This window comes from Coregonus lavaretus (assembly GCF_964263955.1).
Source record: "Coregonus lavaretus genome assembly, chromosome: 39".
Classification (NCBI taxonomy): Eukaryota; Metazoa; Chordata; class Actinopteri; order Salmoniformes; family Salmonidae; genus Coregonus; species Coregonus lavaretus.
In genome coordinates this window covers 15,819,355-15,838,496 of record NC_140026.1, presented here as the reverse complement: position 1 = coordinate 15,838,496, position 19,142 = coordinate 15,819,355, and the positions used below count along the sequence as shown (strand labels likewise).

General features: G+C 42.5%; 1 protein-coding gene across 1 annotated transcript; it reads left to right on the top strand.

The window, feature by feature from the left end:
• Nucleotides 1–12,843: 12,843 nt before the first annotated feature.
• agfg2 (ArfGAP with FG repeats 2) lies at nt 12,844–18,874 on the top strand (the record flags this gene model as incomplete). Its single annotated transcript, XM_084156105.1, has 8 exons — nt 12,844–13,315; nt 14,154–14,247; nt 15,283–15,398; nt 15,653–15,794; nt 16,199–16,337; nt 16,578–16,682; nt 17,665–17,931; nt 18,798–18,874. The coding sequence occupies exons 1-8, from the start codon at nt 13,149–13,151 to the stop codon at nt 18,872–18,874; spliced, it is 1,107 nt and encodes a 368-aa protein (XP_084012231.1). The 5' UTR covers nt 12,844–13,148.
• Between the last annotated feature and the right edge of the window lie 268 nt (nt 18,875–19,142).

Below are 19,142 nucleotides of genomic sequence, written 5' to 3'. Positions count from 1 at the left end.
GACCCATTTTGTGTTGGGCCTTTGTATTCAATACAATGAACAAGAGTCCTATCTTGTCAGCCTTGTCAGCAGGTGGCTAAGGATAACACCCACGCCATAGGTCTCTCAGTTCTTCCAACTCACGAGTTCTTGCCCTGAGGACACACACACACACACCCACACACACACACACACACACACACACACACACACACACACACACATCATCACTGATAAACACACACACACACACACACATCATCACTGATAACAAACACACACACACACACACACACACACACACTGATAACAAACACACACACACACACACAAATCCTCTTCTCTTAGGCTGAACATCTGAAGACAGAGAACCCGACTCAGAGCCAATGCAACAGTGACAACAGTGACGATGTCACCTGGAGGTGACATCGCCCAACTCATCAGGACCAATCAGAAGATCAGAACTACTAGATTCAACCTACTTCATTTTATTGTATAAAATGTCAGCACACAATGTTTAGGGGCTCTTCTGATAAACTCCCTACGAGTTTGACGAACGGGTCCGTGCACGCGATTCCAGATATCTTTACCTCTGAATAAACTGCCTTATATTATACAATTATCCACCTTGTCCAAAAGTCTCTACTTTTTCTCCGTTCTCCAGTAAACTTGTTTTATCAACAATAGTAAGGTTCAATGACACAGAAAGCAGTTCAATGTCGGGGTACAGAGTCGCTCTCTTACCAGGATCGCGGTCCGCTCTGACCAGGGTGAAGGTGGCCGGCTCCACCTCTCTGTCCGGGACTCTGTCATCCAGTCAAGTCTCCCAGCTGTATTGGGATTCCGCTGCCAGCAGCGTTTTCATTATTTAGTCTGTTCGTAGCGGGTATGTACACGATCAACAAGATCAGTCCAAAACCGAAGATCAGTCCAAAGCAGAATGTTTGCAGAATGTTTGTAAACTAAGTCTACAAATTAAAAACATAAAATAACGCCACACTGCAGGTCGCAACATAGACGCTGGTAGCCGCCATTGTCTTAGTTACGTTCAACGTTACGTCACGTATGACGAAAGCGCGTAAGTGCATGCACACAGACACCCATAGAGAATGTATTGAAAGCTTTGAAATGTGAAAAAAATAGATTTTACATGACAGGCTATGAGAGACTTCTGGGCGATTTTCAACCTGACTGAAATCGCCCAAAAAACGGGCGGGGCCATTTGAAGCACGACTTTAGCCTGATTTGACATTTAGTGGCTGGCAGATCAGACGTGAACACTGATAACTGCTGTTGCCGTGATATAATTGATTAGAAAAAAAATCCCTTCCTTTTCCCGTTTGGCAGTGCGTCGCCCATATCGCCCTATTGAACAAGCCGTCCATGCCCAAATGTCTATCACTTTGCTTTCAACCATTAAAAGCACAGCAAAGTTCCAATGGGAATACAATGTCAGATATTTTGTTTATTTATACAAGAGATTAATGTGTTATCACTGTGCTTCATCTAATAGCGGAACTAAATGTACATTTGACATTTTAGTCAGTTACCACACGCTTTTATACAGAGCAATTTACTGGAGCATGACCTGGATTGCAGTTGAGATTACATTAAAAGTACATGGTGCAAGTGATCAACGCCGTTCAAGATTCTGCACAGATTATTACAGCAATTGTGAAGATATCCACAGACCTATGATGACCTATGCATGCTATGTTGAACATGCACACTTTATATGATTACATAAGAAGACATGTATAGTTACAGTAACCTCAAAATGTGGCCATGGATGTGTTACTCATTTTAAGGTTGAATGTTACATTTGTTTGTAAAATAGCCTTAACTTTAGGCTATTTACTGTATTACAAATGTCATATTGAATTGTGTTTGGTTGACAGCACAACCAAATATCAACATTTAAAGGAGATGTAGCCTATCTACTGCTTGGATAGTTTCATCTGAGCCACTGGCTTAATCCTACTCTTTAACTTTTATTTTTTGTTTAGTTGGAGACGTGAATCCAACATACAGTGGGGAAAAAAAGTATTTAGTCAGCCACCAATTGTGCAAGTTCTCCCACTTAAAAAGATGAGAGAGGCCTGTAATTTTCATCATAGGTACACGTCAACTATGACAGACAAAATGAGAAAAAAAAATCCAGAAAACACATTGTAGGATTTTTAATGAATTTATTTGCAAATTATGGTGGAAAATAAGTATTTGGTCAATAACAAAAGTTTCTCAATACTTTGTTATATACCATTTGTTGGCAATGACACAGGTCAAACGTTTTCTGTAAGTCTTCACAAGGTTTTCACACACTGTTGCTGGTATTTTGGCCCATTCCTCCATGCAGATCTCCTCTAGAGCAGTGATGTTTTGGGGCTGTCGCTGGGCAACAGACTTTCAACTCCCTCCAAAGATTTTCTATGGGGTTGAGATCTGGAGACTGGCTAGGCCACTCCAGGACCTTGAAATGCTTCTTACGAAGCCACTCCTTCGTTGCCCGGGCGGTGTGTTTGGGATCATTGTCATGCTGAAAGACCCAGCCACGTTTCATCTTCAATGCCCTTGCTGATGGAAGGAGGTTTTCACTCAAAATCTCACGATACATGGCCCCATTCATTCTTTCCTTTACACGGATCAGTCGTCCTGGTCCCTTTGCAGAAAAACAGCCCCAAAGCATGATGTTTCCACCCCCATGCTTCACAGTAGGTATGGTGTTCTTTGGATGCAACTCAGCATTCTTTGTCCTCCAAACACGACGAGTTGAGTTTTTACCAAAAAGTTCTATTTTGGTTTCATCTGACCATATGACATTCTCCCAATCCTCTTCTGGATCATCCAAATGCACTCTAGCAAACTTCAGATGGGCCTGGACATGTACTGGCTTAAGCAGGGGGACACGTCTGCACTGCAGGATTTGAGTCCCTGGCGGCGTTGTGTGTTACTGATGGTAGGCTTTGTTACTTTGGTCCCAGCTCTCTGCAGGTCATTCACTAGGTCCCCCCGTGTGGTTCTGGGATTTTTGCTCACCGTTCTTGTGATCTTTTTGACCCCACGGAGTGAGATCTTGCGTGGAGCCCCAGATCGAGGGAGATTATCAGTGGTCTTGTATGTCTTCCATTTCCTAATAATTGCTCCCACAGTTGATTTCTTCAAACCAAGCTGCTTACCTATTGCAGATTCAGTCTTCCCAGCCTGGTGTAGGTCTACAATTTTGTTTCTGGTGTCCTTTGACAGCTCTTTGGTCTTGGCCATAGTGGAGTTTGGAGTGTGACTGTTTGAGGTTGTGGACAGGTGTCTTTTATACTGATAACAAGTTCAAACAGGTGCCATTAATACAGGTAACGAGTGGAGGACAGAGGAGCCTCTTAAAGAAGAAGATACAGGTCTGTGAGAGCCAGAAATCTTGCTTGTTTGTAGGTGACCAAATACTTATTTTCCACCATAATTTGCAAATAAATTCATAAAAAATCCTACAATGTGATTTTCTGGAGAAAAAAATTCTCATTTTGAATGTCATAGTTGACGTGTACCTATGATGAAAATTACAGGCCTCTCTCATCTTTTTAAGTGGGAGAACTTGCACAATTGGTGGCTGACTAAATACTTTCCCCCCCCACTGTATTAATGATTAACTTGAAGATTACATTAGAAATCAACCAAAGCTTGAAACCCTAGGCCTATATATATTGTCTATTTTTAGTTTAACCCTGAGTTGAATTGAAACAACAGCTGTCGATGACTTTGCAAATGCTATATAGCATGGTTACATTTCATTTGCTCTGTTAAACCTTTGAAATGATTTATATGACAACAGTGAATATATTTAGTTATTAAGAGGTCTCTCAATAATCATTCTCATGATAGCACATTGGTAGTAGCCAGTGACAAATATCAAAGCTAAGCTTGGTTAAAGCCCTGGATGGGAGACTAAATTAATAGCTGTAGATAGATCAACTCTCCAGTAGGAGGTACTCCCCAGCCTATAGTTTTTTTCTGATAGTGGATATAACACTGAAGCTCTGACGTTGTTTCAAAGGTACAAATTCAACATATTTTATACAAGGTTTGTCTATGACGGAAATTTGCTACTATGATGACATAATCCTGTGGTTGAAATTCCACCCTCAAAACAACAGTTAATTACTTTTTTGATGACATTTACTTTTTTTCAAATCCAATGTATTTTCCAAGTAGATTCCACATCACAATATGTTGACAAATTACATTGAAACAACATTGATTCAAACAGTTTGTGCCCAGTGGGAGGGGTATTTACTTCAACATTATTGTGTTTTGAATGTATTTCTAATACCTTTTAAGACTTCTAGGACCCCTAAAAATCAAAGCCTTTACTTATTCCAAATGTTTATGATGGAAAATGGTTTAAACATTCATATATGCCTTAAGGTCGATGTCCGTTCCCCCATGGACATGTCATTAGCATAATAAGAATATCCCCATAAAAATCTGTCCGTTTAAACTAGAGATATCAGCTTTTTGCATTGGATGCTCTCAATCCACCGCATCCGCCTATGTCGCACTTCCACATCTGCAGTAAAAGGTGACAGAGCTAGAGTGGTGTTTGTTAGACAATGAGACATGCCGAAAATCTGTTTTCTCACAAAATCGTCTGTAGTGTCCGAAAGGTTTGGTCTACAGTTATGACCAATGTATGGAAAGGTGAGACTCTCACGATGGTGTTCTCCGTTTTGCTCTATGTCCTCCACAAGTGTCAGGAGACTCGTTTGAAGTCAGTACAGCTGATCTGCCAACTTCTGTCTGAGGCATCCGAGCTGTTTGGGCTATACACTCATATGACCCCTCTGTGCAAAGGTGAGGCTCTCATGTTTTGCTCTAGAACGCCCACAGAACTCACAAGACTTGTCTGAAGGTCCCTGAGACCAGTTGAAAAAATTAATGGAAGTAAATATGGAGACTGTTTAATGCCAAAAATATGGGGTTAAATACATGTACAAAAAAAACTGTTTGGACACACCTACTCATTCAAGGGTTTTTCTTAATTTTTTACAATGTTTTTGCATTGTAGAATAATAGTGAAGAGATCAAAACTATGAAATAACACATATGGAATCATGTAGTAACCAAAAAGGTGTTAAACTAATCTAAATATATTTTATATTTGAGATTCTTCAAATAGCCACCCTTTGCCTTGATGACAGCTTTGCACACTCTTGGCATTCTCTCAACCAGCTTCATGAGGTAGTCACCTGGAATTCATTTCAATTAACAGGTGTGCCTTCCTCAAAGTTAATTTGTGGAATTTCTTTCCTTCTTAATGCGTTTTGTGGTAGAAATATTTAACTCAAAAATATCTCTCAAAAAAACGGAGCTTGTGAATTCAGAATATACTTTATTAAAGCGTAACAAAGCCGAGCTGGTCCATGGAGCAACTGCTTGCCCTGAACCGGAGCTCTCCTTTTATACAGACACAAATGCATAGTCATGCTTATACAACCTACACAGTTACTCCATTATATGTACATGATTAACATCCTTCGGTGTCACATGTTATTTACTTACAAGGGCTATGTGCGCTTCTCTAAATGGGGCCTCTGTCTCTTATCTCATTATATTGGTGGCTTGACTCAAGAAATTATATACATACATACATACATTAAAGAACAATCACACTGTATTGACTATATTCACTATCCAGGCATGCATCTGGAATACAAAGTATAAATCATGTTCATTCTGTTTTACCCTTATCATTTCATAACACATTATAAAACATATAAATTAATACTTAAGCATGGTTTACACATGTCATGTCCATAACATACATTTAAGCCTTTCCCAACAGCCATCCTCCCAGGACCCTGAGCCACTATGGTTTTTCCTCGTGACTATGTGCATGAGGCTATGTGTGTCAGGTCATAAGCACAAACAAGTGATAACACTAGTTCCATTGTTACTCCAATCTCCACACAGCCACAACGAGAAGTTGTATCTCCATCACGTCATTGACATACCCAGACCAACTGCAGGGAGTTAGAGGGAACTATCCATTATCAGAAGCACAGCGTTTGCACTAAAGAAATGTCTCTGCTCTGTTTTAACCCTTTAATTGGTTCTTAATCCATAAGCATTTAAGGCATTTAGGCGTTTTATTCTACAACATGCATAATTAATATAATTGGTTTTCATGTTGTCCGCCCCTAAGTGAGATAGAGTAGTTAACCAAAAATTCCCCACAGTTTCAAATCAAATGAAATTGTATTTGTCACATGCGCCGAATACAACTTACAGTTAAATGCTTAGTTACAAGCCCTTAACCAACAATGCAGTTTTAAGAAAGAATACCTAAAAAAAAAAAAAAAGTAACAAATAATGAAACAGCAGGAGTAAAATAACAATAGCGAGGCTATATACAGGGGGTACCAGAACCGAGACAATGTGCGGGGGCACCGGTTAGTCGAGGTAATTGAGGTAATATGTACATGTAGGTAGGGTTATTAAAGTGAGTATGCATAGATAATAATGCAAATAATCTAGGTAGCCATTTTATTAGATGTTCAGGAGTCTTATGGCTTGGGGGTAGAAGCTGTTTAGAAGCCTCTTGGACCTAGACTTGGCACTCCGGTACCACTTGCCATGCGGTAGCAGAGAGAACAGTCTATGACTAGGGTGGCTGGAGTTTTTGACAATTTTTAGGGCCTTCCTCTGACACCGTAAGAGGTCCTGGATAGCAGGAAGCTTGGCCCCAGTAATGTACTGGGCCTTATGCACTACCCTCTGTAGTGCCTTGCGGTCGGAGTCCGAGCAGTTGCCATACCAGGCAGTGATGCAACCAGTCAGGATGCTCTCGATGGTGCAACTGTAGAACCTTTTGAGGATCTGAGGACCCATGCCAAATCTTTTCAGTCTCCTTAGGGGGAACAGGTTTTGTTGTGCCCTCTTCATGACTGTCTTGGTGTGCTTGAACCATGTTAGTTTGTTGGTGATGTGGACACCAAGGAACTTGAAGCTCTCAACCTGCTCCACTACATTCCCGTCGATGAGAATGGGGGCCTGCTCGGTCCTCTTCTTTTTCCTGTAGTCCACAATCATCTCCTTTGTCTTGATCATGTTGAGGGAGAGGTTGTGGTCCTGGCACCACACGGCCAGGTCTATGACCTCATGTCACGACTTCCGCTGAGGCTGCCTCCCCTCCTTGTTCGGGCAGGCTTTGGCGTTTGTCGTCATCGGCTTACTAGCCACTGTCGCTCCATATATCATCATTCCATTTGTCTTGTCTTGTCAATTACACACACTTGGTTCATATCCCCTCATTAGTCTGTGTATAAGTGTTCCCTCTGCCCCCTTGTCCTTGTGGGTGATTGTTTTATGTGAGTTGAGTGATATGTCGGTGGAGCTACTCATACCTTGTATTGCTGGGGTAGACTTCCCCCTGATTACCGTATTAACCCCTTGTTTCATGTGTCTCTCCTCAGGCCGGTGGTGGCTGGTCCGCTCCAGGAGTCTGAGGTGTGGGAGGTCCCTCCACATCCTCTGGACATCGAGGGGACCCTGGCGTACTCTGTCCGTTCCATCCTGGATTCGAGGCGTCGGGTGGGGGGCCTTCAGTACCTCGTGGAGTGGGATGGGTACGGTCCGGAGGAACGGTGCTGGGTCCCGGTGAGGGATATCCTCGATACGGAACATTTCAAGAACTTCAAACGTTTCTTCAAGTGCAGTCGCAAACACCATCAAGGGCTATGATGAAACTGGCTCTCATGAGGACTGCCACAGGAATGGAAGACCCATAATTACCTCTGCTGCAGAGGATAAGTTAACTAGAGTTACCAGCCTCAGAAATTGCAGTCCAAATAAATGCTTCAAAGAGTTCAAGTAACAGACACATCTCAACATCAACTGTTCACAGGGGACTGTGTGAATCAGGCCTTCATTGTGGAATTGCTGCAAAGAAACCACTACTGAAGGACACCAATAATAAGAAGAGACCTGCTTGGGCCAAGAAACATGAGCAATGGACATTAGACCGGTGGAAATCTGTCCTTTGGTCTGGAGTCCAAATGTGTGATTTTTGGTTCAAACCGCTGTGTCTTTGTGAGACGCGGTGTGGGTGAACGGATGATCTCCGCATGTGTAGTTCCCACCGTAAAGCATGGAGGAGGAGGTGTTATGGTGTGGGGGTGCTTTGCTGGTGACACTGTCTGTTATTTATTTAGAATTCAAGGCACACCTAACCAGCATGGCTACCACAGCATTCTGCAGCCATACACCATCCCATCTGGTTTGGGCTTAGTGGGACTATCATTTGTTTTTCAACAGGACAATGACCCAACATACCTCCAGGCTGTGTAAGGGCTATTTTACCAAGAAGGAGAGTGATGGAGTGCTGCATCAGATGACCTGGCCTCCATAATCCCTCGACCTCAACCCAATTGAGATGGTTTGGGATGAGTTGGACAGCAGAGTGAAGGAAAAGCAGCCAACAAGTGCTCAGCAAATGTGGGAACTCCTTCAAGACTGTTGGAAAAGCATTCCAGGTGAAGCTGGTTAAGAGAATGCCAAGAGTGTGCAAAGCTGTCATCAAGGCAAAGGGTGGCTATTTGAAACATCTCAAATAGGAAATATATTTTGATTTGTTTAACACTTTTTGGGTTACTACATGATTCCATGTGTGTTATTTCATAGTTTTGATGTCTTCACTTTTATTCTACAATGTAAAAAATAGTAAAAATAAAGAAAATGGTGTGTCCAAACTTTTGACTGGTACTGTATATGTTTCCTAATCTTTCTTATATCTCTCAGATATAGGAGAGACACTTCAGAACAAACTTCCTTTTATATGTTTGGGGGACTATCTGTTGCGCCGTGTAGTGAACCTGTTATTCAATGTGTTTGTATGGGCTAATAGCATTAAGGACATATATTTTTGGGATACTTCAAGGGGTCTTAAAATTCAAAATCAAATAGCTAAATGATCCTTGGAATTACCTTAAAACAATTCCATATAGCTTAGACAGGGCTTAGACTCTGATGGGTTTTAATAAAACATATACAAATATAGACTCTTGGCTTTCATTTGACACCAAATTTGATGTGCTCCAATGAACTTCACATGTTAGTGCTCATGGGGCGTTTTACATGGAAATGCCTGTGCTTATTCATAGGAAGGGTACACAACTCAGAAAGGACCGGGACCTGGTGGAAGCTAAAAGTTAATTTGGTCTGTGGTTGACTGGCCTGGACAGATCATTTCAGTGGCTGATGGTCTATCTAGACCCATCATTTTTGTCTCTCTGGCGCAACACCTGTGTACACAGAGGCAGCTAAATATGCATGTACACATATATGCATGCACACATGCACACAGACATACACAAACACACACACACAAACACACACATATTAGAACACAATCTAACATTTGTGCTCATTAGTAGAATATAATAAAATAGAATTTAAGTGATGTGTTGTTAAATGGCCTTACTCTGCTGGATGGTATGCAAGCAGCCAGGCCTACAAGATTTTTAAAAACATTCGTCAATAACTCCACAACTAATCTTCCAGCACCATCAGAAATGCTTGGAGCAGGGGTGTCAAACTCATTTTAGCTCAGGGGCCACATGGAGGAAAATCTATTCCCAAGTGGGCCGGACCGGAAAAATCATGGTATATATAACTTAAAAACAACAACTTCAGATTGTTTTTTTTGTTTTAATACGATCAACATACAACATAAAGCTGGAGCCTGAGGACAGTGTGTCCAAAATAGTACAAGCACAACATCACTATTAATCATAAAACACGTCAAGTTTATTTGAAAATTCTAAAGAAAAAGAACACACAAACACACAATGCCTCAGTGATTAACAGAACTGTTTCACAGATCACAGAACTATATCAGGGTGTCATTTCTCAGGCAGAAATGTAGATAAAAATAATGAAATCCTGTTCCCCAAACAAGTGCAAGAACCACAGAGTCAAGAATAGGTTAAATATACAAATAAAATAAAATCAATTAAAAACAATAGCACATCAACATAAAAACATATAAACATAAAGATGGAGCCTGAGGACAGTGTCCAAAAGCACAACATCACTATTAATCATAAAACACCTCAAGTTATTTGAAAGTTCTGAGGACAAAGAACACACAAACACACAATGCCTCAGTGATTAACAGAACTGTTTCACAGATCACAGAACTATATCAGGGTGTCATTTCTCAGGCAGAAATGTAGATAAAAATAATGAAATCCTGTTCCCCAAACAAGTGCAAGAACCACAGAGTCAAGAATAGGTTAAATATACAAATAAAATAAAATCAATTAAAAACAATAGCACATCAACATAAAAACATAAACATAAATCTGAAAGCGTTGCTCAAACTCCCGTAACAGTCCCGTTATTTTATCTTTGAACCGCTTCATGTCTGCCACATGTTGGGTCGCGCACACATTTTTCAGACAGGGGAAGTGAGCTGCATCACCACCGGCAAGTTGCGTCTCCCACAATGACAGCTTCAACTTGAAAGAACGTATGCTGTCATAATACTGCGTGACAACTTTGTTGCGCCCTTGCAGCTGTTTGTTCAAGTTATTCAGGTGCTCTGTAACATCCACCATAAATGCAAGGTCCTGCATCCATTCTGCGGAATGAAATTCTAACACTGGTTTGCCCTTTTCTTCCATGAACTGTTCAATTTCTTCTCGTAAATCAAAGAAACGCCTCAGCACAGCACCTCGGCTTAACCATCTTACCTCAGTGTGGTATGGCAGGCCATAGATGTGGTCTTTCTCTCTGAGAAGGCTGTCAAACTGACGGTGATTCAGGCTTCTGGATCGGATGAAATTAACAGTTTGGATGACCACCTTCATGACGTTATCCATCTTTAATGACTTGCAACACAAAGCCTCCTGGTGCAAAATACAGTGAAAAGTCAAAAAATCACGTCCTCCATTTGCAGATTGCACTTTCTCTCTGAACTTTGTCACAACGCCTGCTTTTTTCCCGATCATTGAGGGCGCACCATCTGTAGCCAGGCTGACAGCGCGGGACCAGTCCACTCCGACCCTGTCCAGCGCGCCGACGAGTGCGGTAAAAATATCAGCTGCTGTCGTTGTATCTGTCATCGGCACCAACTCCACGAACTCCTCGGTGACGGTCAATGTGTCATCAACTCCGCGGATGAAAATGGCCAGTTGTGCAACATCTGTAATGTCCGTGCTTTCATCAATTGCAACCAAAAACGCAATAAATGACTTTACTTTTTGCTTCAACTGGCTGTCCAAATCCACTGAAAGATCGGAAATCCTGTCTGCAACTGTGTTTCTTATCAGGCTGATATTTGCAAAAGCCTGCCGCTTTTCAGGGCACACAATCTCCGCTGCCTTCATCATGCATGTTTTTACAAATTCACCCTCACTAAATGGTTTTGAAGCCACTGCGATTTCATTAGCAATGAGGTAGCTAGCTTTCACTGCAGCGTCACTGATGTCTCGGCTGTGAGTAAACACAGACTGCTGTTTCTTCAGACCCGCCAACAGTTCATTCACCTTCTCTCATCTCCGCTGTCCTTGAAAGTTGTCATATTTGTCGGCATGAAGACTCACATAGTGGCGACGAAGGTTATATTCTTTCAGCACTGCAACATGCTCTGAACACACCAAACATACAGCTTTCCCATTCAATTCCGTGAATAAATAGGATGACCATTTTTCTTGGAACACTCTGCACTCTGCGTCCACTTTTCTCTTTTTTGACAGAGACATATTGGGGCAATGAGGGTGCCAAAGCACATAATGTTAAAAGTAGAAGCCGTAATAAATATTGCGGGCAAAACAAAGTAGCTCATTGGCTGCACGTGCTTGACCTACTTGCTCTGCCCCGGTATAAACAGTTTGCTTGCTTAACACAATTGCGCCATCCAGTGGACGCAATTGGAACAGCAGTTTATTTTATTGAAAAATTGCAGCGCATTTTTATACTTTTATACTTTTTTTTTTCTCGAAATCATCTCGCGGGCCTGATTAAACCCGTTTGCGGGCCTGATCCGGCCCGCGGGCCGTAGTTTGACACCCCTGGCTTGGAGGATCAAATGACGAGTGACAAGTACTGCAGGGACTCAGACAGGCAGCCACCACCTGACCTGACCGCGCGTGGCTCTCCCTTGTGACCAAAATAACTCATTACATTAGGCCTACATGCGCTGGTTGATCTGCTCTGAGTGTAAAATCTGAAACCAATCTAAAGTGTTTAAGAGGGATTTATTTTGCGTAGGCTATCAACCTTTAATCTGTTGACTACGTTAGCTGACTACATGTGCGTAATGGCGCGAGGGTAAACCATTTGGGACCTGTATAGCCTAGCCTACTGTTCTTGTTCTATATGGATGGGTTTTAGAGAGTGGTGTGAAGGGTTAACAAATTGAAGACAGATGAAACAAACATTTTTCATGTCGGACGTCATCATGCAATGGGCGTGATGTATTCTCCCCATGTCAGCCGTTAAATGTCTGTTGCTGAGTTACTATGAAAATAAACTCACATAGCTCTGATGAAATAATACTAATTAACATATATTTGTTTCAGCGTATAGAATATAATTTCATCACTATAATGGTTTCTTTTTTGTCATCTATGTTGGTTTATTTGTCTGGGTTATTTTATCTACCACTCTGTGGTATGTGATCCTCTGGTCCTTGCCTTAGCTGGCAATCAGGGTTGCAAAAATGTGTCACCATTCCAAAGCGCGGCGTCTTCATGGAATCACAGAAGTGAGCGGGGCGTATGGCAAGCAGAGAGCGGAGCAGAGAGAGATATTTAGACTGGGGGGGGGGGGGGGGGCGTATGGCAAGCAGAGAGCGGAGCAGAGAGAGATATTTAGAGCTAGAGGCAGATTTCTTTCTCCACTCCCGAAGAGAATACCGCAGCAAAATAAATAACGACGTTGTAAAACTAATTGACAGCTTGACAAGATCACATTTCTGACTTCTGCTAAAGACACGAAATAGCCTGACGCATGCATGTAGGAATATCAAGGTAATATCGGTCTCAAATCGCGTGAACGCGAGCCGCATAAGAATCGTTTTCATAATGCGGGCGTGAGTAACATACTGTAAACGGAGGGAGAAATAAGGGAGGTTAACCGAGTGCCAGTGGTAATCGAGAGCGGGCCGAGACAGCAGCATGTCGAACCGAAAACATCGGGACAGCCAAGAGATATGCGCCCGCAAGGTCCGGGAGCTGGCCCAGGCTGGAGTAAACAAACACTGCTTCGAGTGCAGTCAACCCGGGGTGACTTACATCGATATCACAGTTGGCTGCTTCGTGTGCACGTCGTGCTCTGGAATGCTGTAAGTAGATGGATACGCAAGGGACATATCTACTTGGATAGCTTCTATAACATGCATATTGCGCACAAGAGGCTATTAAATATGCCTATAAATAAAATAATCCCATTGCATGCAAATTATTAACCAATAACAATGTCCAGTATGTTGCATCTGCAGAGCATATTTGAGGATGCTGTTGTTATATTTGAGTATTGAGAAGGAACTGAAACGTGAAAGTGTAGCCTAAAATGTGGCCTATGCGCGCTGTATAAATTTACGAGGTCTCCCCTTGGTGTGGTTACTTCCTATGGCTACAGTTAATTGTACTACTACTACTTTATAATTTTCAGGCGTGCCCGTTAATGGCACCGTGTTACGTGTCCTTTCGTCATGGCCCAGGTTTGGTATCTCTTTCTGGTTCATGTAATATATTCTGCATGCAGACCGTTGCCAGCTCAGGTCCTCAACACATTATAGGCTATGGCTGTAGCATGTCACACGGTTCAGTAATTTGCAGTGGCCAGATTTCAGCACAGGATTAGAGTCTTGTCAGGAGCACAGAATAATAGCCTAAAGTTTAAACCCTTTGCACAGTGAATGAACAAAATATGAAGTCATGTTTTGTATGCCTAGCCACTGGATACATTTGCACTATGACAATTTCCACCTTTTCTCACAGTCACCTGTCATGGCATCCATTTTTGCAACACTTTAAATCCCCCTTACATCCCTTTACTCTTCAATTCTCTATCAATAGTGTCCCTCTTCAGTGATTTATGTGATTATAAGCATAATAAATGTGGAGTGCCCACTTTTACACATCTTCCATCTCTCTTTTTCCAATCTCTCTCTGCCTCAGGAGAGGACTCAACCCTCCCCACAGAGTCAAGTCTATCTCCATGACAACCTTCTCCCAACAGGAAGTGGAATTTCTGCAAAACCATGGCAATGAGGTGAGTGACAGGCAGGCTGTGTCCATTATTGACAGTCAGGTGGGCTTGTGGGCGGGACCTAACAGTATTACACATTTAGTCATTACCTATATTTCACCTTCCTCATTAGAGTTCTGGGCACAATTCTCAGTGCTCGGCTGAATACTTCAATATTTTAATGAACAAAACACAATCGTGATAAATACTTGGACTGGTAAACATTCAGTATTCTATTTATTTTTCATGTCCCAGGATAAATAGAGCAAGAACAGATTATATACTGTAGGTATTATAAATAGATAGATGTACATCCTTTTACCGAGGCCACCAGGAGAGGGATTGAGTCGACATGAGGTAGATTCATCCATCTCTCAGAATAGGTTTTTTATGTGAACTAGACAATATTAGATCCAAACCCTCACCTCCCTAGATCAGTCTGTTGTAGAATCTCCTCTATCTTCTCATCCATCTTTATGAGATAAAAGGGGATGCTTGATGCTTCCCACTCCTGTACCAGTCAGACCAGATCATGGCACTGTCTTGGTGGTTACAGACTGTTTCTGGAGGAATGTAGCTGCTCTGCCCAATTTGTGCGGTGAATGGAATGCAACATCACAATTACAACCAAACCACCTCATATGTGTGTGTGTGTGTGTGTGTGTGTGTGTGTGAGAGCGAAAGAAAGAGTGTGTGCAGTGAAGAGAATCAAACGTTACAGTTATGCCCAATAATTGAATTTTAAACTTAGTTTGTGTGTGCATGTGTGAGTGTGTGCATGAGTGTCTAATTCATTGCTCTAACACAGATATCAGGTAGAACATTCTGGATATTTCAGTCAGATTTAGTCATGATTTATCAATGTGTTGATGTTGGTGATTCATAATTATGTCAGTGAGCTGCAGTACAGCAGATTAAAACATGTGACTCTAAAACATATAACTAATGTGTGGGGAGGCATGTCTATTGTTCATGTTCTATATCATTGTGTGTGTGTGTGTGTGTGTGTGTGTGTGTGTGTGTGTGTGTGTGTGCATGCGAGCGTGTGTGTGTGTGTAGGTGGGGAGGAGGACCTGGCTGTGTGCCTTTGATCCAAAGACAGATGGTTGTTTAGACACAAGGGACTCCCAGAAACTGAAGGAGTTCCTCCAGGACAAATACGAGAAGAAGAAATGGTGAGGAAATCAATAAAGATATCATCATATATTCATAAGATATCCATATGTCAGTTGTACCACCTACTTTGAACTCATCTGATCAAAGCTCCATAGTAATAACTAAGTTGTAATTGCACATTGATTTGAATGTGTTGAATTTTTAGAACAATGCATTTACTTACTGTGAGAAAAGTTTTTTATGTTTAGTTTAGTCTCATTGAGATAGATTCTCTTCTTCAAATGTAGTCATAGCAACATGTAACTATTTTCAGGCATTTTTCGAAGAACAAGAACCGGAGGGAGGTAGAGGGACCCTGGAGCCCGCCTGGGATACAGGCCTTACCCACCTCTCACGGCCCCCTGCCCGCCCAGTCCCACGCCATGCCCCCCTCGGCCAGACCGTTACGCACACTGGTGAGATACATAACACCTCCGAGAGATTGAGGAGATGAGAGGCAGAGCTGTATTTCCTATCAGTAAAGCTGTATTGAATCAAATTGAATCAGAGAAAGTGAAGAAAGAGAGAGAGAGAGAGAAAGAGAAGTGGAGGGAGATAGAGAGATAGAGAGCAAGAGAAAAAGAGATAGGCAGAGAGAGGTGTTACTGTGGAGAAGAGTAATAGAGGTAGAGAGTGGTGAATACTGTACCAGAATACTGTAACAGAGATCCTACGACACAGAGAGAACCCACTCCAGGTTGTCTCCACATCAAAGATGAAGGAATTAATAATAGATGAGGGGTTATGTGAGGATATGTAACACAGAGGGGAAATACACCCACTCACTGTGTGGTGATTGTCTGGTTCCCCCCCTGTCCAGCCTCTCATCCAGTCCCAGTCCCAGGTCTCGTCCTGGGGGGACCGAGTCCCCGCTATCTCCCCTGCAGACATGAGGGCTGACGTGTTCACCGCCCGTGCTCCCTCGCGCTCCCAGAGCTTCAGAGACCCCCCTATGAAAGGTAGAACTGTTCACCTTCTTTTTTGGTTCTATGAATAATGGCACCTGAGGCAACATGATTTGACCCTGTTTTTTCTTTCTCTTTCCACTTCTCTCTATCATTATGTCTGTTTCTGTATCTGTCTCCTCTCTATCTCTCTCTCTCTCTCTCTCTCTCTCTCTCTCTCTCTCTCTCTCTCTCTCTCTCTCTCTCTCTCTCTCTCTCTCTCTCTCTCTCTCTCTCTCGCTCTCTCTCTCTCAGACTCTCTACTGAGTGGTATAGAAAGACAACGTCCAGGCTCTCTTTCCTCGGCGATGGGAACTCATAGCCATGCCCCCTCCTTCCCTGCCCTCCCTCGACCCTCAGGTACAGCCCACACGCACCTCTTGTCTGATTGATTGTCTAATGAAATATACTTCCTGGTGTCTTTTTCTACCTACATATCTCTCATTGTCTTCCCCTTCCCCATCTCTGGTCCCTCTTTTTCTTTATCTTTTTTCTTCTCTCTCTTCACATTTACCTCCTTAGCCAGTAGCACTTTCAAAAACAACTTCACTTTAGGTAAGGCACTAACGTGTACAGGATTTGAATGTGTGCTGAATGTTTATTCAGAGGAATAGAATAGAATAAGAAAATAATAGAATAGATTTGGTGGCAGTGCATACTGGATAACTCCCTGTAAAACAGTAGTAATGTGTCCCCCTGCTAAGTGACTGGAAATGTAATTTCAATTGATCAGTCAGTTTCTTGCTTCAAAGTCCCCAAGCTCAAGCCTGGCCAGGTCAAGGAGAGACACACTGTACCCTGAAAGAGAGAGAGAGAGAGAGAGAGAGAGGGGGGGGGGGGGGGGGGGGGAATAACACATTTACAACTATTTTTAGAGAGTGTCAAATGCTCCTTTCAACGGGGGCCCAATGGTATTTCACCATGCTGTGGTGCAGTAGTGTATTGAACTATATGGGTCACAGTTCTAATCATGCACATTAACATTCCAAATAAGTATGCTATGAAGAAGTGTGTGTTGAAGTAGGTTATGATTCTGTCCAAATCCTGCTGGCTGCTAATACATGTAGCATGCTAAATGTTTATGCAAAGCTAGTATTGCCCCAATAATGAATTCTGAGGCTATATTTGCCATCTTGGTCTGGTGAGCCTATTGCCTGGTCAGGTCACATGGTCAGAAAAAAAAAACGCATGGTCTGCGTCAGAAATGGCACCCTATTACCTATATAGTTCACTACTTTGCAGGCCCTGGTCAAATGTAGTACACTATATAGGGAATAGGGTGCCATTTCTGACGCAGCCCCAGCCTTCCTTATATCGGCCATCTTTTTGTTGGCTCTCCCAGGTCGTACAGTGTCCTCCTCTGGGGGCTCAGCCCCCTTCAGGGCCTTCCCTAAGTCTCTGAGTGTGGACTTTGGAGGGCTCAGCCAACAGCACAGTCACAGTGTCCTCAGCGTCGCCTCCCCAGCCCCCGGCCCCGGCCCCAACACACACACAAACCACCAGGACCGCTACGCTGCCCTGTCCCAACTGAACAGTGTCTTCTCTGACACATCACCTGGTCCAGGACCAGGACCAGGACCAGGACCAGGACCAGGACCAGGACCTACAGGTAAGGGTACAAGGAGTGAGTGGGTGGTGGGAGAGGGGGTGGGGTGGAAGTGTGTGTGTATGTGTGTGTGCATGCATGTGAGAGAGAGAGAGAGAGAGAGAGAGAGAGAGAGAGAGAGAGAGAGAGAGAGAGAGAGAGAGAGAGAGAGAGAGAGAGAGCAAGAGAGAGAGAGAGAGAGAGAGAGAGAGAGAGAGAGAGAGAGAGAGAGAGAGAGAGAGAGAGAGAGAGAGCAAGAGAGAGAGAGAGAGAGAGAGAGAGAGAGAGAGAGAGAGAGAGAGAATAAAGCCCTTAAATTGACATTGAAATTGAAATTGAAATTTAATTGAGAGAGAGAGAGATGAAGGTTATTGTCAGCTAGATTGCATAACATTCTTAGTCAAAAAGCCAAGGTTTATTATTCCCATTGTGCTTTCAGCTCTCAATACTACACTGGTGGGTTGTAATAGAATGACCTTGGAAATATGTTCCAGTTTTGATTTAGCAACGCTACTAAATGCTAACATAGCTAATGATAACATAAATGTGCAGGAACAATGCTTTGGGCATGTTTAAATGTATATCATTGTTTTATTCCCATGATTCAATCCATACTACCTCTCCCCCAGGCAATCATATAGGTATTGTTTTTCTGTCATAGTTTATTTTGATTAATATAGCATTGAACTCTAGAGCAGGTTTTTTTTTACACTGAGCACATTCAATACAATTACACCTTGACGACTCACACTCTGAGAGTGGAAACTTTGCACCCTATGTCTAAGTGATTTTAAGTACTCTTAACAGCTAATTACACATGATTTCTCAAATTAAGCCCCATCTAAGCCCTGTGCTTATGGTCTGTCTATTATTTTAATGTCTGTTGTTAGCACCCCTCGGTGGACTACCCCAGTATAACACGCTCTTTGGGAAGCGCCTGTCCTCCAGCTCTACTCCTGCCAGGTAATGAATGCAAGTCAAGCAAATACATTTAACGTTCATATTAAGTTAATTGAATATGCGTCAACTCTGTACAAGTGCATTGCAAATGCACCAGCCCCAGGACAAAAACATTGTTTTATTTGCTCAGGATATCTGCATGCCCTTGGTTTAGGAATTCATGACAGTCCCACACCAGAGCTGGAGGCAAACTGCAATAGTAAATAGATTTTTAAAAATATTTGTTTATGTTCATACATGTAGTAATACTGTGCCTTCAGAAAGTATGCATACCC